This window comes from Eurosta solidaginis, chromosome 1 (assembly GCF_040869045.1).
Source record: "Eurosta solidaginis isolate ZX-2024a chromosome 1, ASM4086904v1, whole genome shotgun sequence".
Classification (NCBI taxonomy): Eukaryota; Metazoa; Arthropoda; class Insecta; order Diptera; family Tephritidae; genus Eurosta; species Eurosta solidaginis.
In genome coordinates, this window is record NC_090319.1 from 301,112,184 (window position 1) to 301,136,736 (window position 24,553).

At 29.5% G+C, this 24,553-nt stretch overlaps 1 protein-coding gene across 9 annotated transcripts in view; it reads left to right on the forward strand.

Annotated features, from left to right (window-relative positions):
• Positions 1 to 24,553, forward strand: part of how (protein held out wings) — a 274,412-nt gene that overhangs the window by 241,147 nt on the left and 8,712 nt on the right. The window contains exon 8 of one of the 9 annotated variants that reach the window (XM_067761262.1): positions 12,142 to 15,699. The exons of 6 other annotated variants lie outside the window; for them this stretch is intronic. In XM_067761262.1, the coding sequence (XP_067617363.1) occupies positions 12,142 to 12,251 (110 nt within the window). In that variant the 3' untranslated portion in view covers positions 12,252 to 15,699. Of the gene's footprint in view, positions 1 to 2,516; positions 6,529 to 8,649; positions 15,700 to 24,553 lie in introns of those variants that run through there. 2 more of the 9 variants (XM_067761265.1, XM_067761264.1) reach the window with 2 other exon arrangements.

The window sequence follows — 24,553 nt, forward strand, 5'->3', positions numbered from 1 at the left end:
ATGGGCAAAATATGAGCATATACAATTTGCTTCAGGCTCCCAAATGAGTTCATAACGAGTGCAAACGATCCAAAGTTTGGACTCCTTTCAGACTAATTGTTGACTCCGAGTGTTTGCTGGGTTGTTTGTTTAAAATCAAACCGAAATTTGTTTAATTTCAAATGATGTATACATTTAATTGCTGAATTGTAATTCCAAGCAGCCTCGATTCAAATGATTTTTAAATACCCAAAAAGAGATACAAAAAAGGAATATTACGAGTATTTTCCTGGTATTTACCCATAAAAATGGTAAATACCCGGTAGAATCCCAACTCTATATAGATGCATCAAAAACATATCTTCAAAATACATTGCATAATGCATGAGATTAATTTACTGAAAGTATTTAAAAAAGTATCTTTACAAATAATATTTGGTATAGGCAAAAAGAGAATCCCCCAAAAAGAGCCTCGTCGGTCCTAATTTTTAATTCGTGAATGATATGGCTATCCTAAAATAATTTATTGAAAAAGAAAAAAAAACACTTCGTAAGAAACAACAATTCCTTTAGTTATTCTGGTTTAAACAAATTTCAATTAAAAAATATTAAGTTTCCACATGGATAGTTGAGATCTAAATAATTTATATTTAGCAGATAAACCATTATGCCTGTTAGAAAGTAAATATACCCGTCCTTATTTTTTTATATATTTTGTACACTCAGTATTTTAGGTTTTGTTATTCTTGTTTTATTACTTGTTTCTTTTATATATTATAATAATACTTAAGATTTGTTTTGCATATTTGAAACATGTTTTTTTTTTTTGTTAATTATATATTACCTTTTTGTTGTTTCGTTTGCCATATATTGTTTATTTATATGTATTTCTTTTTACTAAGCGCACATATTTTTGTGCATTTATTGCAATATTTTTATTTGTTTGCTGGTCATTTAGGTGCCATTTTATATATTTATAGGTAATAATTTTAGAAATGCAACTCGACAAGAATGAAAGGTGACTTTGAGGGACACACATTGTATTTGAGAAAAAATTTAATTAGAACATACACTTTTCTACTAATATGGGACATATTTTATATCGAAGAAAAATTTTGGAAGCACTGTGAAAGAAATATAGACTTATCTATGAAAAGATAACTAAAAAAAATGTCCTTATTTCATGTCTAACAAAACAATATATGTATATGGATTATTTTTTATACCTTTCATGAAAATGAAATGGTATATTAATTTTTTTTGAATCTCAAAATAGTAAGTACTTAAAGGAAAGAAGATATACTCACCAGTAAGTATACCGAAATAATCAGGATGAAGAGCTGAGTTGATTTAGCAATGCCCGTCTGTCCGTCTGTTTGTTTGTATGCAGACTAGTCCCTCAAGTTTTGAGATATTTTGATAAAATTTGGTGAGCGGGTATATTTAGGTGTCCGATCAGACATTTGTCGGAACTGGCCGGATCGGGCCACTGTAGCATTTTTCAAAAAAGGTGATTTTTGTGATATTTCCTCAATTAATCAGATTAAAGCTTCAAACTTCACCATATGTTGTCGTATATTGTACATACTGTTGTTGCCTGAAAAAATGAATGAGACCGGTCGTATATATAGCAATATCCCCCACAACCGTTTGTTCAGATAAGAAGCTTTTCGATATTACTGCCCCACTTTAATAGCTAGAGGCTCCAACTATCATCGAAAAAAATTGTATAGATCGCTGGTATATATAGTATATGTATATCCCGTTCCCGAGATGGTAGGGCTAGCACCTTAATGGTGCTGTGTTACCGGAGCGTACCGGATCGATAACACTCCCCAAAGCTTTCGGGGAGCAACAACCGATCGTTGAGATAAGAAACTTTCTTAAATTTCTGCCCCATTTTAACAGCTAGTCTGAAAATTTCGAAGAGATCGGCCATATATATAGCATATGTCCCCTACAACCGATTGTTCAGTTAAGATATTTTTCGCAAATTCTACACCATAATTTTTTTGCCACATTGTCACTTGTCGAGTTGCATTTTTTTTTTTTTTTGATTTGTTTGTAATTTGTATAGCTTTAAAAATAAAACCATCAGTGCAATCGCTTATTTATCTAACCTTTTCCAAAAATAATTTATATATAACAACGCTCGCAAACAGTAACCACAGCAAATAACATGCGCTCAAAATTTTAATAACAGAATTCATGCAATCCATTTGCTTTTTGTACTAAATACAATTGCAAAAAAAAAAATTGAGAGCTTTCAACTAACTTTAAACGCTTTATTAAAAATTATAAATACCACTTAAAAATCGTAACAATGAGTTTTAAATAATTTTTAAAAATTTCATATTATTTACCATAAATAATAACGTTTTTTTATATTTCCTTCTTTTTTAATATATATTACCTACATACATAAATATGACCAACCAACTTATGTACATACATATCTACTCGGTAATTCGTCAACATTTGAATGAACATTCGCGAACGCGCAAAATAAATATATTTTGTTGTTTTGCTACAAGCAGTTGGTCGATATTTGCATGCCGGCTCCGTCTTTTGAATTATTTATCAATATATAAAGTCCTTTTTCTTCAAACATTTGTAATGTAATTTATTTTCTCCACGTCAATTAAGCGAAGTAAAAAAAAAAAAGAAAAATTATAAGCAATATAAATGCACAAAAGAAAATATTTATGCTATAGGTATAAATAAAATCAATAAAATTCAGGATATACTTAAATTAGGTTTAAAAAATTTGTTTGTTAATTTTACAATACATTTACATAATGCATTATGTACAAAATGGACGAATTATCAAAATGCGATTTTTAGCTTAGTTGAGAATTTGTGCTTTGTTGTTCTTTTTCTTTAGGCAGGGACTCACATACATATGCAGCATATACATATATACAGACTGCAATAAGTACAGTTTAAAATATAAATACCGTCATGTATTTCAATCAGTCTACACAAAACACTTTTCTAAGAGATTAGACTCAGAAATAGCAGAATTTCCGATCACAACCTCAAATACTCAAACAGTAAATTGTTAAGAATTTATTTAAAGAGTTTAGTAGATTTTCGAACTTGTCTACGTATTGTTAAATCAATACATTTTACTACTCCCAAATACTAATAAGTGATTTCTAATTAGCCGAAAATTATTTTTTATCAATATTTTTATATAAATAGGTTAATAAAGATAAGGTATTAGTATTTATATTTATTTCTATTCTAAACAAGTATTTTAAGTATCTAAAAGAAAACATATGAGTATATTCTAGTTATGAAAAATATTATTATGATTATTCCTCTTTTTTTTTTATAATGAGCTTAATTTGACTTAAGCTGTTGAAAAATTTATAGTTGGGTTTATGTTTTTGTATTAACGACAAAGACACTCCCCGAAGGTTTTGGGGAGTGTTATCGATGTTGATGGTCCTTTGCCGGATATGGATCCGGTACGTTCCGGTAACGAAGCACCATTAAGGTACTAGCCCGGCCATCTCGGGAACAATTTATGTGACCAAACCTTCTAGGCCATCCCGCCCCCAACCCCTAGTTCCATGAGGAACTTGGGGTCGCCAAAACCTCGCCTGCTAAATATGTGTATGATACTGTTACGAATATTAGCAACACTAAGGGGTACTGTCATCTCTAAGCCGATGCTAAGAGTGACTTGTATGCACATCCATAAATCAATCATTATGTATCTACATAAACGAATCAATCATTGTGTCTACACATATGTACGTACACGCAGCGGAGAAGCAACGCACAAACACATGCAGATATCTTATCTGAGATGCTCCCAAAAGTATGCAATTGTAATTGCGGAAATGTCGCTCACAAATACACGCGCATATGAGAGCTACACACTTGCATATGTAGTTATAATTGAGGTGATGTGTGAAATAACGGTATAACTCAAGAATCAACCTTTTGAGAAAAGTGAAAAAAACTTAACAATGCAGATAAAAATGAATTTATAATAATCCTACTTGGTAGGATTTTAGATAGTATGATTCTTTGATAAGAAAAAGTAACAAATTTTATATATACATAATTTTATTAGAGAATGGATGATTTCTTTTTTTTTTTTTGAGTTATACCGTTATTCCATAGATCGAATATCAAATATTTTGATTGAGATACTTTATTAAACAAATTAGTAGATACATGAATAACCGTTGTTAAATACATTATATTCTATTATTTAGATGTGCTTATAACTTTTTGTTATTTCCTTTTGTTATTTTTAGCTATCTTTTTTTTTTTACTATTATCATTTTTAAACTTTTTCTATTTTTAACAATGGAGTTCTTTCTGGTCTACGACATTGAATATATTTTCATACCATTTCGATGCTTTACTACTGCAAAATTTTATTAGAGAGTTATACCGTTTTTCCATAAATGAAGCTAATATCTTTGTTAAATTTTGCTATTATTTTCTAAGATTAATATGGTATGTGTATGTAATCGTGCTCTTTTTATTTAGTTGATTTATGGAAAAACGGTGTAACTCGACTTATACCATTATTCCACACATCCCCTCAATTATATACCAGTAACTAAGTAAATTCTGGAAGCGCTTAGAAGATGCAACGAGGAAATCGCACAGTATAAAAGCAGCAACAGTAGAGGCGCGAGAGTCAGTTTCGATTAAGCACGCCATCTGTCGAGCAATAGAAGTGTTATTTTGAAAGTACTTGAATAAAGGCCATTTTGCATTATTAAGTATTGGAGTTATTTATTCAACAGTTTAGTGATTCGAACTTAGCAGAAGGTTGCAAATAAGAGGATTTGCAGTAAAATTCGTTACAATACGTTAATATTTGTAACAGGATTCTCCTCGCGTAGGTGAAGTTGACCATTAGGTTGCGGAAGCTCTAAAGCTATAAAGCTTTGTACTGCGCTTATCAACCGCTTGAATCCGATGGTTGGTTTTATCGTCAGAATATGCTTTATTATACTTAAAGTTACCAACCGTACTTCCTTCAGGAGTACAGTTCCTCGCTGTCACTGTCTTCGCGTCGCAGTACTTCGTATTTCTCTTGAATCGAAAAGTATAATAAATTTTGCTGTTTTATCAGACATCTCCACTGACAGCTTAATGAAAAATACTCTAAACAAATCTAGAGCTTCCAAAGAGACCATTAAAATACGATCCTAAGTCAATAGTACATCTACCAGTCTCTGACTGATTTGTCTTAAAAGTGAAGCGTTTCGCCGACTGCACTGAAATGATCGTTTTTTTTATCCCTTTTTATTAAAGTGTAAATAAGTGCTCTATAGAAAACTTTCGTGTCATACAGTATGGGTTTTTCTCGGATGGGTTCAGAGAAAGTCTTCACACCGTATAGTAGCACTCAAATTGGCAAACCAATTGGGTAAAGTATATGAATTTTTACTTATCCACAAACACGATCTTGACAGAAACTTCGGATGATTCTACTAGCTTTTTCCTTCAGTTTAGTAGAGCATTATTCAACAAGTAGTTACTCCTGTTAATGGGATATTGCTAAGCCGAGAGGTTCCCACCTAATCTAAATAGTGCTGCTTATATGAAACGTTATTTTTTAAACGGGTTTATTTAGGTTGACTTGACAGGCTGCACGGCTGCACGGCCGTTGTGAACGAATTTTGTAATTAAAATTTAAGTTACTTCCCGATAAGCTACAAGCTTAAAACTTGGTATATAGTTCAGAACCCTATGACAATGCGATAATAAGAAAAAATCGTCGCTAGGTGGCGCAAGGATCGAGATATTCACAAAAATCGTACTTGTGGTTGATTTGGCTCATATTTGGAACTCATAATGCATACAAGAATGGAAAGCAACCTATGAAAAAAAAAATCGCCGCTATGTGGCGCAAGGATCGAGATATTCACAAAAATCGTATTTGTGATCCTATTTGGCCCATATTTGGAACACATAATACATACAAGAATAGAAAGCGACCTATGAAAAAATAGCCACTAGGTGGCGCAAGGATCGAGATATTCACAAATATCGTATTTGTGGTCCGATTTGGCTCATATTTGAAACACATAATATATACAAGAATAGAAGGCGACCTATGAAAAAACCGCCGCTAGGTGGCGCAAGGATCGATATATTCACAAAAATCGTATTTGTGGTCCGATTTTGCTCATATTTGGAACATATAATAAATACATGCAAGAATAGAAAGCGACATATTGGCTCATATTTGGAACAAATATTGCATACAGTCCGGTAGAAGTGACATCAAAATATTTTGGAGTTGGAGGAGGGACAAGCATACGTGGCGCAGAGTCGAGTAAATTCTTTGGAAGGATTATGTATTGAGGACTTAGATTGTAACAAATTGTCAGGAAAGAGTCCTTGTAATAATGAGTCATTAAGTGAACTAAATAGAATGAGAAATAATAGGCAATTAAATAAATACTAAAAACTTGAAAATAAAATAATTTTAAAAAAAATTTCAAGTTAAACGGTTTTATTGAAACAGTACTTACATGAAATAATAATAATACTAAAAGCTAGAAAATAATTAGGTAGGTCCTAGGTACTAGTCATCACCCTCCTGGTCAATCTAGGGCGTTCATCAGACAATAAAATAAACGCGTTGGACGCGTCAAATGTCTATTGATAGTCATATGCAAGACCAACTGAACCTTAATCAGGTTATGCTACGCCTCACATTTTATTTAATTGTCTGATGAACGTTCCAGTTTGATGAGGAGTGTGATGACTAGTACCTAGGACCTACCTAATTATTTTCTAGCTTTTAGTATTATTATTATTTCATGTAAGTATTGTTTTTAATAAAACCGTTTAACTTGACAATTTTTTTTAAATAATTTTATTAAAGGTAATGCTCTAAATAAGATTTAAGTGCGGAGATTACACAGGAATCTATCCTAATCACGACTCTAGTTAATAAATAATAAACACATGTAAGGCGCGACAACCTTTGAAGAGATTTTGCCGAGCTCCTCTTTGAACTAGCGTCGTGCTCCTTTTAAGTTTTCCTACAAATTGGCGGGACTGGATGTACATGTTTTATGCCCATTGCGAGCGGGATTGCAAGGCGAAGGAGAACTTTTCATGGCAGAAATACACTCAGAGTGCTTGCTAAATCACTGCCGAGGGGCGACCCCGCTAATACAAAATGTCTTCTAATTGAAAAGCTTGTTTATAAAATTTTGATGCTGCTTTAGCCAGGGCGTGAACTCAGGATCTTCGATGTGGAAGGAGGAGCACGCTACAACCACACGATATAAGTGCTTCCCTCTCCATTGTGAACACTTTACTATGTAGCGTGGAAGGTTTCACATAGTTTAGCTGCATAACTTTCATATATTTTTCATTTAAGTTTTGTATGAATCCTCTTATTAGTAAAGCTTATCTTGGGTTGCCCATTCCGATGGTTTTCATGTGTATATCGTTATTGAATTTGAAGTAGATCTGGTTTAACGTCATCTTCAAGGTGTCTCTTACTATGTTCTTCTTTGTTTTAACTTATACTTTTGACAAAACGATTATTGTTTCAGGCTTTAGCATCAACGGATATATATTTTTCTGATGGAGGATCCACGCTTACATTTTTTGTAGGGACATACACCTCACATTTTTGGTATCTCTAGATTGTCTTGCATACAGCCTACTTTTATACCTTGTAAATCTCTTCAAAGCATTTTCTGCCGGGATTGGGATCGAACCCGCACTCCTGCGAAGGTTGAACTGTTACGAACACGATTTGCCAAGACATGCCTTAGTTGTTGGGCAATAGCTATGCTGATATCAGTTAAAACCATTTTTATTTTCTTAAATTCTGACTTCTTTGTTACTTTTTCAGTTTTTTTTTTGTTTAAGAGTACTGTAGTATTCAATCTGTATCCATTAGTAAATGAACTAGTAGGTGATCTGCATATGCAAGATAGGTTAGGTTTTTTGGGCGCTGAAGCTTCGATTTTTTTTTCATTTTCGAGATTTGTTTCAATATTACGGCTTCAGGTAATGAGTGAATGTTGTAATGAAGCTGATTTTTCCTTATATTCTTCTATGCGTTTCAATGTTATTTTACATCTTCTTGAGGTGGTATACAAAAATTATAATTTTTTGTTCTATCTTAGTGAGCATTATGGCCGTAAGAACAAAGTACTGAGCGACATAAGCTTACATTTCTTTTTAAAATTAGGCAATGAATTTGGATAATATTAGCAGCTATTCGCTGATGAAATGACCAATGAATCGGATGGATTGAGAATCTGTAGTTTTTGCAGCATATCGTTAACTTGAGTCCAACAATTTCTCTTCTGTTTAAATATCACTAAACAACATTGTTTTTCTGGCAGACAACTAGGTTAAATTCAGAATAATCCTGATTTTTCTTTCGCTGCAGTTTCATTTAACAAATTATTTTAGTCGCGGTAATGTCTGATAATGTTGACACCGTATAACGTAATATAGTATGTAACATAAATAACAACAATAACAACTTAATAAAGGCTCTGATAACCAGATTTTTTTTTTTGTTTTTTGTTTCTTTAATAATTTTCATTTTACTGACCCATTATTTAATTTATTCAAATGGAACTATTATCCCATTAAATATTTCAAAATTGTTTTACACAAACTCACCATATTTTATTTGTTTCTTCCCTGTAGCGCTACAAATATACCACTTTCAGTAGTACATTTTCTACTTACCGTTAAGTTTTTCTCTATAGTGCCATTTTATAGATTTTTCGTGATGCAGCAGAGGCGGATATATCTGTATATTTTTAAAATTTACTATCTTTAATATATTTTTAGGAAAAATTTAAATAAAACTAGTATTTAGACTATTATAGTAGTGTCATATATTATGCGTACAATACGTTATTTCTTTTATTAGAATATTATCTTTTGAACTAGACTTTTATATCTTTTTTACACTATATTATAGTACATACTATAAAAAATAAAACTATTAGGGTTCGAATCAAAATGGTGCTAAAATTTTTAGATAATAGCATGTTCTATACAGAACAGCTATTTGTATAGAGTTTCATAAATCTAAGTTCGAGGGGTTTCATTATAATTTTGTATAGAGCTTTCATTTTTTCCAATTTAAGTATGGCTACAGTTTTTTTTATTTACTGTGCAGATGTATATAAAATAATGTTAGCTTGATTTTTTTAATCTTTCACTTCAATAGCTACTAAATAATTCAGAGCTGTGAAAATTCACAATCGTTTTGATTTACAATATCAAATATTACAATCAAATGCTATTGATTGCTCGTGATTTTAAAGATATATTCTGCAATCAATTAACAATTATCGAATGCATTCGACTCGACTTGATTGTTAGCATTTAGTTTGAAATCAGCCTGAAAGCAATTAACTAATGGGCACAATCAAATACTTTGATTGCAATCATCAAATATGTATTCATTTGGAACTTGGATTTATTACGCCCACTTTTGTTAGTTTGAGCGTAATGCATAATTATTTGGAAGATTCCAATACAAAGTTTCCAACGCTCCGTTGCCATCATCAGCTGCTGTAGAGCGTCTGTTTTCATTTGCTAATTTACCGAATTCTTAACGGAAAACTGTTACTACTGAAGGAAGATTGTACTCCATCACCACGGTGACTACCGTTCCCACTACTATTGGAGTGAATTACGGGTTTTTTAGACTGATTGCATTAACATTGTATTAACAATATAACAATCCATGCTTCTAGCGGAAAAGTGTTTGCAATCATATATATAGATATGATTGTATATTGTAAATTTTATGCAATCAATGATTGCACAATGAATGTTTGTAAGCCAAACGTGATTGAAATCAATAACTAAGAAGTGATTGTATGTTCTAATTATTGCAATCATGTAAAAATACATCCACATATGATTAAAATCTGACGCAATATTTGTTGTACTTTTTAAGTGCAAACAAATTTGATTGCAATATTTAACAGCTCTGAAATAGTTTACTTATAAAATCAAAATAGTATAGATTGTATAGAAAAGAACAAACAGCTCACCGATATCCGTCCAAATAATTAAGATGACTAGTCAAAGTTAATTGCTACACAAAACAGTATACGTACATACATAAATAACGGCAAATACACATAAGTTGAATTGAATGAGAGAAATTAAAATTATAGTACCTTACTCAGAGATGAGGGTGTTAAACTCGCACAGTTTTGATAGATCTGATTCAAAAAGATAATTTGTCCTTCTGCAAGTTGGGCTAAATTAGCAAATATTGAAAACATTTTTTACTCATGTTTAGTTGCCCATAAAATCGGTATTGGAGCTTAATATTACGCTAGCTCAGTAGTGATGCTCACACCGTATACCGCTTTTTCTTTAATTTTTTTATTAGCTAAGCTCGAAAAGGATTCTTTTTAAAATTAATATATGACAATGGAACTTATTTACTTATATGTTAAAAAAAAACTGCCTCAGTTTATAGAAAATGGGATTGCTTTTTCGCCATAGAAATATATTGCTCAATTTAACGCAGGCTTCCTTTGTTGTGAGGAAGAAATTCCTATGGCGAAAAATCATTCCCATCGTTACTAAAAATTAAGAGATTTGAGTTGAGTGGGGTCAAATTTAAAACACTGCAGGAAAATATATACAGGCATGTATTACGTGTTACGATCAGTGACTGAAAACCATTTCCACTCAAACGAAAGCTAACTATGCAACTATCAAACTATTTCTAAAAATTATAAAAAATTATGGATCTAACGATTACTATTTGTAGCTAGTTCGCATATGCCATTAATCGGATGCATCATTTCAAAGCTATTGTGATTTAAAAAATGAGTTTCGATCACGGATCGTAACACGTAATACCGGCCCAGTTTTTCTCACACTGGAAAATATTTCAGCATTTATAACAGGATTGTTTCTTTACATTTGGTCAACTTGAGATCGTAGCGGAAATATAGGATTTTTTTTTGTTTTTTATAGCAAAAATGATGTTCTCAAGTTGAGAAAAGGGATAGTTCCCAACTTGTGCGCAATCCTGATTCTCTTGCACACAACTGAACGGCTTGACTGTATTTTTTGTCTATTTTTTTTGTTTACACAAATACATTTCAGTGCTTTTTCCTTAAAATTTAAGGCATTTTTGTGGATGGTTTTTTCTTGTTTGACGTTGGAGATGAGCAAGAGCACTATAACTTTGTTAAAGAATCTATAATAATTTGAAGAAGATAGAGATGCACTTAAGAACTAGAAATTTCTTAGAATTTTTCATTTTTCATTTTCGGAATTGGAAAAACTGTTCTAGGCCCATCTCATTGCAAAAATGCCTGATATTAGACGTTCTGATCCATACTGTGTGAGCAACACGGCATTAGTACATTTCCATTTCGTTTTTTGTTAAAAATTTATTAATCACCATAAAGTTATTATAATATTTCTATATAAGCAGGATTAAGCTTGGTTAATTAGAAATCACTTATAGGTTGATGTTGAGAATTTTAAAAATTAAATTAATACATTTTTTTGCAACTAAATAAACATAGACAACAGTCAGGGCATACATGAACGCCTCATTCCAAAGTACATTTGTATATAATACTCGAAAAAATTAAAACATAATTGTCAGACGTTCGCAAGAATCAAAAGTGAATAGCTTGAAGAACGAAAACTCATAAATCATTTATACATATATTGAGATATATTATGTAGCAGTAGGAAGCGTCTTTTTTGCTAAGAATCTACTGTAATAATTTTTCAACAAATTCGAAAGCCTTAGAACCGAAATTACAAACTTAGTAGCAATCAAACCAGTGAAATGTAGAAATTTAGAATTTTAGTAGCTGTTTTAATGAAAATGAGATGTTTTAATGAAAAAAAAAAAAAAAATTTTTTTTTTTGCTGTACGCACAGCGACGAATATTTGTATGTATAGTTTTTGTATCGTTAGTGTTTATAATAATTTATTGTAATGTTTTTTTTGCTTTTTTTATAAATACATAATATGTTATGTGGTGTAATATATTTATATTATAAATATTACAACATACCTAAAATTATATATACAAACAAATAAATATATATTTATTATTTAAATGTTACAAACAAAAAATTATATGCTCTTACATAATAATTTTACTGATTATATGTATATCGAATGTATTTTAGTAAACGCACTTAAACACCAGAGACGTTTGGCAAACAGAGATCATCCATATCAGAGGGCTGCTGCCGCGGTCGGTGTCACAGCCAAGCCAGGTTTCATTGAAATACAATAAATTAATATAGAATAATTTTCTTAAACAAAAAAGAAGAAAGCAACAACTTAAAACAAAAAAAATTTAAGAAAAGTGTGAATTTCGCAAAAACAACAACATATGTTGTTAAGTAAAAAGAAATATAAATTATTCATCAATTTTTTGCATACATATGCATTTACTTACATGCAAATGTCACCTTTAAACTTTTTGGTTTTTTTTTTATTTGTTTAAGATTTAAAGTAATCTCGTTTTTTATATATAAAAATTATATATAAATATTTTTTTTTTAAGTTTAATGTTGCAAAGTAAATTTCTTTAAAATTCATGATTATTCAATTTTAATAAAATTTTTTTTTTAATAAATAACGAACAAACTTTTATACATACATTAAAACATATATAGTTAAATTAGTGGAATATTTGCATTTTTTACAAATATTTATTACATACAAGCAAAAAAAAAAAATGAATTTTGAAAAGTTTTAAGCTTAATGTAATAAATAATATCAATAATAATAATAATTAAATAAATCATTGAATCGCCTGCGCGAAGCTGTGACCAGTGTGACTGCGTTAAGCCTAGAATAAAATAGGAAAGTATGCACTCTCAATCTACAAAAAATTAAAAGCGCGGACCTCTGACTTCCACAAAAAGCGTGCAAAAAGCTGTGTGAAAAGAATTATTGCGCTCAAACAATATAGGAATGATTGAAGATTCTGCTAGTTTGACAGCTCAACCAGGTTAGTTTGTGTTCAACGATTTTTCTCCGACTACACACATTTTTTTTTTCAATTGCCTAGGTAAGGAAGGTAATGGGAAAGCTTGAGCGCAATGTTTTCAGAAAGAAAAAAAAAAATAATAAAACAATATGTATGCATAAGAAAGAAAGCCAACAATTTAACAAATTTAAATATAAAAGCTCACACCAATATCAAAATTAAAAAAAAAATGTTTATTTTTTACTTTGTGCGTTTCTGCTCATTTCTAGATCATCCTCCGCGAAAATTGTTAAATTGTTATAAAATTTTAAAAAATTTATAAAAATTTGTGCTTCTAAAAACCTAAATTATGCTTATTTGGGTAGTACTTCATTCTACATAATCTATAGTTTTTAAAAATTAGCATCAATTCGTATTTCATTACAAAGAATTATATAACCCAAATCACAGAATGTTGTTAAAAATAGTAGCATGAAACTAAATCTCTTATAGTAAATGTCTTAAATATTTTTTTGGCGAATTTTTCATTAGAAAAAAATGTTGGGAGATTCGAGTTCAATATTCAGCTCCCGAGAAGCTAGCTGATAAAGAAGTTAAATTCAGAAACATGTCCTAGTAACCATCTGTAAAATTTGCAAATTTTCTCTAATATCAATAGAAAAATTACAGTGAAAATGAAAAAAAAGAGGATAATACTCGCCGCTCTCCCATTACCGCCCAACCTACTTCCCCTATCGTTTTTTATTTATATATATATTTTTTTTTTTTCATAAAATACAAAAAGGTCTTGCGCATATTTCTTCAGAGTTGTGTTTTAGCGCTCTCGTGTTTTTAAAATATTTTTTTCTTTTAAAAAAGGGTAATCAGCAGTTTGTGTGAGAGCAGGATAAAATCGATAAGTCTTTAAATTGTTTTGTATGTTGACTTGTGCCTTTGTGAAGCGTCGATTGATCTTCTTCATTCAATCATGCCTGTATACATACATATATATATATGTATATACATTTATATAAGAGAATTTTAGGGGGAAACAAACTATATATATGTGTGTAATGAAGTTAATGAGTGTTGTTTTTTCTTGTATATATAAATATATATTTTTTTATCCCATCATAAGGCATAGCCTAGATCCTTTCGCTCTTGGTTACCGTAAAACTGTTTTAATTTTATATATTTTTTTTTATGTCTTAGTTGAATATTTTATACCAGGCGTGTTTATAAATACATACATAATTATTTTACGAAACAAACTTTCTTAGCTATAAGCGTTTTTATATAAAAAAAAGTATTTCAATCAAAAAATTACCTGCAATAGAAATACTTACGCATAATATAAAAATCTTCAGCAATATATATATTTGTAAGAAAAATAGTAGAGGTATTTTCAAAAACAAAAATGCAATCAATTGTTAAATAAATATGTTTTAGTTATGAAATTTTGCTATGGAAAACTAGTGTTAGTATCATTATTTATTAATGTTTACTATAAACAAACAGAAAATAATAGTTAATTTAATTTTTTTTAGTTAGTATTTGGTTTTTTATAATTTTGTTTTAGACTATACATGGTTTTTTTTTTTTGTTTTTATAAATTTCTTTTGTTAATTTTTTGCACTTTATTTAGATTAAATATTTTTTTTAATATAAACTTTTTTTAGGTTTTTTATTTATACATTTTCTTTTTTGACTTTTTAGACTTAAAATTTGTTTTTGTGTTTTTGGGTATTTACTTATCTCCTTTATTCCTTTTGTGTTTTTTTAGTATTTTTTTTAAGTTCTTTTTTTACTCTTTTTAAATTTTCAAAAGTTGTTTCATTCTAATGTTTTTTGGTTAGTTTTGCGTTTGTTAACTCTTTTGCCAGTTTTCTTAAATTTTTCTTTAACTGTTTAGGTTCCCTTTTTTGCCTTTAAAATTTTTTGTTAAACAGTTTATAAGTTTTAAATTTTGTTTATTTTTTTTTTCAAAATATTTTATTTTTATCTTAGGTTGTTTTGTTTTTAGTATATATAGGTACTGTTCAATTTTTTAAGTCATGTAAAGTTTTTAATTTGTTTAGAGGGTTCCAGGTTATTTTTAATGGTTTTTAATTTTCTTTTAATATTGTTTTTTTTTTTTTTTAATTAACAACCTTACAATTAAATCTTTTCATACTTGCATACAAATTTTGTAGTCGTTTTTTTTAAATTATATTCTTGTTTATTTTTATAAATTTCAAACATTTTTCAAATTTAATTATTTGTTTATTTTTTAACAACTTGTTTAATTTTTTTAATTTTCAAAGCTTGTCTATTTTAATTTTTTGTTTTCAATGTTTTATTCAAACTTTTTTAATGGTCTTTGTTTATTGTAATTTTGAACTTTTAGTTATTTATTTAATTTTATTTTTATATTTTATCTTTTTCTGGTGCTTTATATTTGTTTTTTGTATATAACAAAAAAAATTGTATGTTTATCATGTTTATTTTAAAATTTTTTTTTATTAAATTAGTTTTTTATTTTATATTTTATTTGATTATCTTTGTTTTTAGTGTTTATTTTTATATCATAATTTTGTATTTTTTTAAATTTGATATTCTACAATTGTGTAGTATATTTTAAGGTAAACATTATACTAAATGTGAAATATGTAAGTCTTAAATTATAAAATTTATATTTTATTGCAAATTTTGTACACAATTTTTAAATGCATAAAAAGCAAATAAATAAAAATCAATATTTTAGCTGAATTGCAAAACAAAAATTAAAGTTTTTTTACTCAAAAAATAAGAATAATAATACATTTGCTTTAGAACATTTCACTAAAAATTCATACATGGTCAATAATAATTACTATTTTGTATAACAGCCTTAAAGGCAAAAGCAATCATTTAACCTAATAACAAATTGTCATAAATAATTAATTTCTTTACATAACTAGGCTTTTTACATCCTAATTAACTTTAATTATTTAGCTTATAACGCAATGCTGAGTGGAAGGTACCAATCAATATCAATGCTAGCAGTTCGGATAGCGCTATCTCATTTGATGGTTGTTGGAAAAGGTTTTTTCATTATTCAACCATTCATTGCGATAGAAGATGTTTGGAACAAATACGTTGATAAAGCCTCCTTTCGCTCAGCCGTCGATATGTAGTACTATATACTATATTAACATTGTAACAATTTTTGTAAAAGTTTTGTTTAATTTAGCAGAAGTAGGTTTACTTATAAAAATCATTACTAAAATCGTTAATCACGCACTCTCCACCTTTAACAATCTCTATCGAGCTTTACTTTTGTTGAAATTTTTCGCTGTTGGCTCTTAAACTCTTGTGTCATCTTCTTGGAATTTGTTCATCGTTGGAATATTGGTTTTATATTGGGCACATCGATCCAATACGCTCCTTCGCCTAATAAAATGCAGTCGCATGGACAAACATATACTGACCTGCCTGCCGATTTGACTAGTGTGTGACGTTTTCTACCACGCTGCGCTCATTCGAATTTCAGCGCTCTAATATTGAAATAAAATTAAATTATTAATTAATGAATTTCATGTATTTAACACATATATAGTTAAAGATTAATTATGTATGTTTATGTGAATTTTTTTTTTAATATAGTCAATAATGATTTAATGAATTTTCTGGCTACTTTGCCAATCTATGTGGTTGCGGTGATTTTTGTAATCGGAAATAACAATTGGTCGATAAAATGTTTTTTTTTTTTATAATAAATACTCACATAGCATATATTAATATATCGAAAATAACCAATTCATGCAATTTCTCTCATTTCAGTATAATTTAGGTCTATTTAACATACATTCCCGCATATGTACTATATTAAAATTGTTGCTTGGAATTGTCACATTTTAAAGAGATTTCTTAACTATTTGCGAACATATTAAAAATAGTATATTTATAAAGCTTCCTCAAATTAACTGATATTCACATACAAATACCTATCCATATACATATACATATATACAGATTTCAACAATAATTCAAATTCATTCATTATTCGAACTTACGCACTGCTACTCCAAATCTGCATTAATGAATTGCATTCGAATTGAGATACATACCTGATGTCATACAAGCAGACACAAATTTACACGCATGAATAATTTTAGAACATCCTACAAATAGTTTTCGTATATAATAGCTTAATATAGGCAATATTTAACCCGTAATCGTTGAGCTAAAAAATTTAAATAAGGAACGCACAAACAAATTTAATATAAATGTAACAAATTTCAAAATGTTAACATGAAAAAAGTACAAAAGAAAAAAAAACGTAAAAGGAACTAGAAGAAATAATAAATTGCATCAAAATATAAAATAAAATTTTCTCAATTATGTAAATTCTGTATATAAATGATACATAAACATAAAAATTAAAAATAAGTTGAAAAAATTATAAAATTATTTCATAGAAAGTTAAATGACAATTTTTAAAAATAGTTTCAAAGATTTTTAAGATAAAGACCCTATAAACAAAAAAACAAAAAAAAAAAAAACAAAAATCGAAAAATGCTTATATAAAATAATAAGCCCTTCTGATTAATTTTGCGAAACCAAAAATTTATATAAAAAAAAAAATTTAAAACATATGATACAGATAATATACTAATACAAATTTTTTTTAGAAAATCTAAATGAAAAAACATAACTAAAAAAAGTTCAACAAAAAAATGTAAAATAAATTAAAAAAAAAATTTTTTTAAAATTATTAAAAAATTTTACAAAAATATTAAACAAATATCAAATAAAATTAAAAATATATTTAAAAAAAAAATCATAAAAAAAATTTCAAATAAAATGAAACAAACAATCTTAAAAACAAATATAAAGAAAAACATAAAAAAATATTTAAAAAAAAATTTAAAAAGAATAAAAAAAGATATAAAAAGTTATAAAACAATTAAAAAAGGAAAACAACAAAAAAAAATGTTTAAACTCAAACTCAAATATGTAAAATAATAATCCTTTCTGACTAATTTTGCAAAAAAAAAAATTATATAAAAACAAATTAAAAACATATAAATAGGATACAGATAATATACTAATACAAAATTTTTTAGAAAAAAAAGAAATAACTAAAACAAAAAAATGTAAAATAAATTAAAGAAAAAATGTTAAAAAATTTACAAAAATATTAAACAAATTTCAAATAAAATGAAAAATATATTAAACAAGAATTCACAAAAAAAAATTTCAAATAAAATGAAACAAATAAAAATAAAAACAAATATAAAGAAAAACATAAAAAAATATAAAAAAAATATTAAAAAAAAAAAATATTTAAAAAAAATATAAAAAGAATAAAAAAAAATATAAAAAGTTATAAAACAATTAAAAAACAGGAAAACTACAAAAAAAATGTTTAAACTCAAAATCTATAAAAAAATATATTTAAAGATTGAAACAAAATGAATTAAAAACAAGTAAGGAAGGCTAAATTCCGGTGTAACCGAACATTACATACTCAGTTGAGAGCTGTGGAGACAAAGTAAGGGAAAATGTTGTAAAAAGAACCTAGGGCAACCCTGGAATGTGTTTGTAAGACATGAGTATCAAATGGAAGGTATTAAAGAGTATTTTAAGAGGAAGTGGGCCAAAGTTCTATAGATGGACGCCATTTAGGGATATCGCCAAAAAGGTGGACCAGACCTGACTCTAGAATTTGTTTGTACGATATGGGTATCAAATGAAATGTGTTAATGATAATTTTAAAAGGGAGTGGGCCTAAGTTCTATAAGTGGACGCCTTTTCGAGATATCGCCATAAAGGTGGACCAGGGGTGACTGTAGAATTTATTTTGTGCGATATGGGTATCAAATGAAAGGTATTAATGAGTATTTTAAAAGGGCGTGGGCCTAAGTTCTATAGATGGACGCCTTTTCGAGATATCGCCATAAAGATGGACCAGGGGTGACTCTAGAATTTGTTTGTACGATATGAGTATCAAATGAAAGGTGTTAATGAGTATTTTAAGAGGGCGTGGGCCTTAGTTCTATATGTGGACGCCTTTTCGGAATATCGTTAAAAAAGTGGAGCAGGGTTGACTCTAGAATGCGTTTGTACAATATGGGTATCAAATGAAAGGTGATAATGAGTATTTTAAACGGGAGTGGGCCTTAGTTCTATATGTGGACGCCTTTTCGAGATATCGCCATAAACGTGGACCAGGGGTGACTCTAGAATGTGTTTGTACGATACGGGTATCAAATTAAAGGTATTAATGAGGGTTTTAAAAGGGAGTGGCCCTTAGTTGTATATGTGAAGGCGTTTTCGAGATATCGACCAAAATGTGGACCAGGGTGATCCAGAACATCATCTGTCGGGTACCGCTAATTTATTTATATATATAATACCATGAACAGTATTCCTGCCGAGATTTCAAGGGTTTTTTATGTCGCCCTGCAGAACTTTTTCATTTCATTCTACTTAATATGGTAGGTGTCACACCCATTTTACCAAGTTTTTTTCTAAAGTTATATTTTGCTTCAGTAGACCAATACAATTACCATGTTTCATCCCTTTTTTCGTAGTTGGTATATAGTTATGGCATTTTTTTCATTTTTCGTAATTTTCGATATCGAAAAAGTGGACGTGGTCGATTTCGGCCATTTTTTACACCAATACAAAGTGAGTTCAGATAAGTACGTGAACTGAGTTTAGTAAAGATATATCGATTTTTTCTCAAGTTATCGTGTTAACGGCCGAGCGGAAGGACAGAGGGTCGACTGTGTATAAAAACTGGGCGTGGCTTCAACCGATTTCGCCCTTTTTCACAGAAAACAGTTATCGTCCTAGGATCTAAGCCTCTACCAAATTTCACAAGGATTGGTAAATTTTTGTTCGACTTATAGCATTAAAAGCATCCTAGACAAATTAAATGAAAAAGGGCGGAGCCACGCCCATTTTGAAATTTTCTTTTATTTTTGCATTTCGTTGCACCATATCATTACTGGAGTTGAATGTTGACATAATTTACTTATATACTGTAAAGATATTAACTTTTCTTTTAAAATTTGAATTAAAAAAAATTTTTTTTTAGAAAGTGGGCGTGGTCGTTCTCCGATTTTGCTAATTTTTATTAAGCAGACATATTGTAATAGAAGTAACGTTCCTGCCAAATTTCATCATGATATCTTCAACGACTGCCAAATTACAGCTTGCAAAACTTCTAAATTACCTTCTTTTAAAAGTGGGCGGTGCCACGCCCATTGTCCAAAATTTTACTAGTTTTCTATTCTGCGTCATAAGTTCAACTCACCTACCAAGTTTCATCGCTTAATCCGTATTTGGTAATGAATTATCGCACTTTTTCGATTTTTCGAAATTATCAATATCGAAAAAGTGGGCGTGGTTATTGTCCGATATCGTTCATTTTAAATACCGATCTGAGATGAGTGCCCAGGAACCTACATACCAAATTTCATCAAGATACCTCGAAGTTTACTGAAGTTATCGTGTTAACGGACAGCCGGACGGACGGACGGACATGGCTCAATCGAATTTTTTTTCGATACTGATGATTTTGATATATGGAAGTCTATATCTATCTCGATTCCTTTATACCTGTACAACCAACTGTTATCCAATCAAAGTTAATATACTCTGTGAGCTCTGCTCAACTGAGTATAATAAATAAGAAAAACTGTCATATAATAATAATAAAAAAAAACTGTAATATGATACAATTTTAAAACAGATAAAGAAATTGAAAAATATTTAAAAATAATAATAAAAAATTATAAATATTTAAAAATAATAATAATAAATAATATGAAAAATATTTTGAAAATAAAAATTGTAGTACTATTAGAAAAGCGAAATAAATTTAATATGTGCACACAATAGTGAAATAACTTAATTTTAATCCAACAGGCCCGATATTACCCACACATACTAAGCCTTAATAACACTTAAAAATTTAATTAGTTATTTAATAATGTGTAAAACGTCAACAATAAGCCAGTATAGCAGTAGGTTGACTAAAGGTAATCTTATTATTAGTAATGCAAAACTACTAAACTAAGTACATTTAAGATCTAATCTAATATCTGAAGTAAAATAGGTTTATTCTTTCAGTTTATAAATTGTTAAGTTCTAATCCAACACCTCTAAGCATTCATAGACAGTTGAAGAAAATACGGCCTAAAAAGGGTTTCTTCGCTCTCCTGTAAAATTGAAATGCTTTTAGGTAGATTGTTTGCAATTGTTCGATAGGTGGCTTTGCAAATGTATTGAATATACATATGTTAGGCTTAAGAACTCAGTCTAGGGTCGATCCTGAGCAGTTGGTTGATGACCAGCGTCCACAGCAGAGGTGATAGCGGCGTGCGGCGTGCCCCTGTCCCCTGATTTAGTGGTCTGGTACAATCTCCATTGTGATGTAATCTTCCTGCAATTTAACATGCAGCCGATCCATCCGGTTAAGGCTGTATGCACTTTAATGTAATTAAAAAAATGTAAATAAAAATTCACAATGTGCCGATATTTTTCCAATTTTTTCTATAATACCTGAGCAAAGTTTAGAGAGTACATTTATACCAGGCACGCTTAACCAACGAACCGATATCATTTCGTTACGATAATTAACGTTAATAAACGAAACAAAGTAATTTCGTTTCGTTTATTAGCGTTAAGAACGTCAAATGAACGAAATGATTTTGTTTCGTTTTCTGCCATATCAAAAGGAAATCAAATCGTTTATGTTGATTATTAATTCAAACTATGCTGGCAAAGCTGATGGCGGAGTCATTAAAGGTGAAAGCATTAGCCAAGCTGATTGCAACTTTTCTCACGAATTTTGACAGTACGAACATTTCTCAGAGTATTTTTGACATTACCACCAACGAATTACACAAACAAATTACATGGAGTTTGTGTGTATGTCCGCTCGCTGTTATCACCTTACGGCTTCACCATGGCTATAGCATTGCCAGCACAATTAAAATATAAAGTATCACGTTTTTGTTAACGTTTTTAACTTTAACGAAAGCTTTTCGTTTCGGTTAAAAGATAAAAGAGATAAAATTTATCTTGATAATTTCTTTATCGATAATATTTGGAAGTGTTTCAAAAGAAACGGTGGAAATTTTTTGATAAACGATTAGTTTAACGTTAAGGTGCAACCCTGATTTATACGCATTTGAAAGGAGATTTCTGTGGGGAAAATGTTCACCTAAAGTTGTAATTATGCATATATCTTCTTTTTTTTTAATAAATAAAATTCTTCAGTTTATATCTTGCACATAATATCAACCAACTTATTTTGTTCTAAAATAAGTAAATAGCAAGCTAACGTAACGTATGTATGTGTGTATGTCACTCATTTGTCTCACTGCAACCAAAATGTTACTCATATGTAACATACGCCTGAATGAAAGGGCTGCGCGTATGTAACTACGTAAATAAAATATGGAATTGAAAGAATAATTCGCATAACAATTTATTTATACTTACTCCATATATATGTACTATAATAATTATTGCTAAACAAAACAAAAACCAAACTATGAACTAACAAAAGGCCAAGTTAACTAAAAAACAATTTAAATTCTTATAATTTGTAAATTACTTTTCATTACTCTCTAATTTTGTCTCAGCAACGAATGCCATGTCTCTTAAGTAAATTAATCACTTCAAAACAATAAGTAAATTAGATTTTGATTTGTATAGTTAATAACAAATCCCTCACATATGTGCACAAAAAAAACTACAGGAAAAAATTTGTTTCTTCTAATTTTATGAAACTTAATATTTTGTTGTAAACAAAATTTGAAAAACACTAATCGAAGAAATATGAATGTTAGCCTTTATTAATAAAATTCTCTTCATCTTGTACTTATAACTCATACTACCAGCAAAACAATTAAAAGGTATATTCTAATTATTTATGTTTAATTAAGTGCTAAGAATTCTCGAAACCACGCTATGAAGGTGTTTAAGGCTCACTTGTAGAACGGCAAGTTATCTATTTAACTCATAGTAAGTGCCCATGGCTGGCCAAACTTATAAACTTTTGAAAAATTTTTAAATAATTTCTGAGCTAAAGGGTTCTGCAAGTAGGCCTAAGATGCCAAACAAGCCTCCGAAAATAAAAAAATTTATTCTCCAGCTTTTGTTGAACAGCATTTCTCTACGAAAAAAGTCTATTGAGGTATCGACTGAATGCCCTTTTTTTATAATTTACAAAAGCAAAAATAAGAAACCAGAAGCCGAAGTGGTCTATTTTGCACCTAAGTATACATTTTGAGCGTGGTATTGAGGATTTGTTTTTTTTTTGTTTAACGCCCTTACTATTAAGATGACGTGTTTCCAGAGCAACAAAGCTATGCGCGGCAATTAAACATTAATAATTATAATCTATCAATACAGACACATACATCACTAATGCATACATACACATATCTCGTAATAAATAACTTTAAATATTAATACAACAAGTGCATTCAAATGCGTTCAGAGTAGTTAAAAAGGTAGTGATAAAGTAGTAGGTAGTCAAAGAGAAGTAAGCAATAAGGGTACAATATCTCTTTCGGTGAAATTTATTACTGCGATTAAGTGGACTTGAAAAAATGCATGTATCGCTGCAAGACTCGTTTAGTAGTCGAAAAAAAATTTTTTTTTTAAATTTGAATATGCTGGCATACAATTGTGGTAAATGTTGTGGTAATTAATTTTAACAAAATAAAAAAGAAAGTGTTACTTACATACAACTGCGAACACGAAAATAACAGTGGCCATTCCTAACAAATTGCGTCAATTAAATTCTTCTCTTTTCCTTTTCGATAGTTTAATAAAAAACTTCCCTAAATGTTGTAACTGAGTCTATACAAACCAATCTAAAAACGCTTTCGAAAAAATTTCAAATTTTTTATTTAATATTTTTAGTTTTTTTATTTAGGTATGCAGTTTTGCAGCCCAATAAATTTTAGTCGTACAAGTTATAAGTCACTCAGCATATATACACAGAAAAAAAAAAACTAAGAACTTTTTAACAATTTTCCATATTCTCCGTCCCAAAAAAAAAAAAAAAAAAATTTAGCAGCATATTAGAACACTGTTCTCGTTGCGGCAAAAAACTCAGCTATGACCCTGGAAAGGGCGATGTGGGGGGGGGGGGGGGGGGGTGAGAGGGCGTATTCAGTCCATGGCTGGATATGAAATGAAGTTTCTCCTTACTTTTCGTAATTTTATGTAATAGAGTACCGTAGCATGTGTGAAATATGCTACACTCACGCTCATGTGAAATGACACCACGTCGCATACGTAACATAAAAAAGTTTTCTGAGATGAAGGATTTTTCGAAAGGACAACTGATTTTAACACTTTAAAATGAAGTAAAAGCAGCGTATATTTATAAATACACACAAAGGTCGAAGAGAATTTTCAGACAAAAAATACTGATTTTACATTAATTACCCAAAACTTACCTCTGAACGTACTTCAAAATGCTTGTGAAAGTGTTTTTTTTAGTGTCGAAATCATTTGTTTTAATCATTAATGCAACGAGCCACAAAAATACACCCAGGTACACATATTACAGCAGTGTTCACAAAAATAGCAGTAAAATTTATTGAAAAATTTAGTTGACCAAGTAC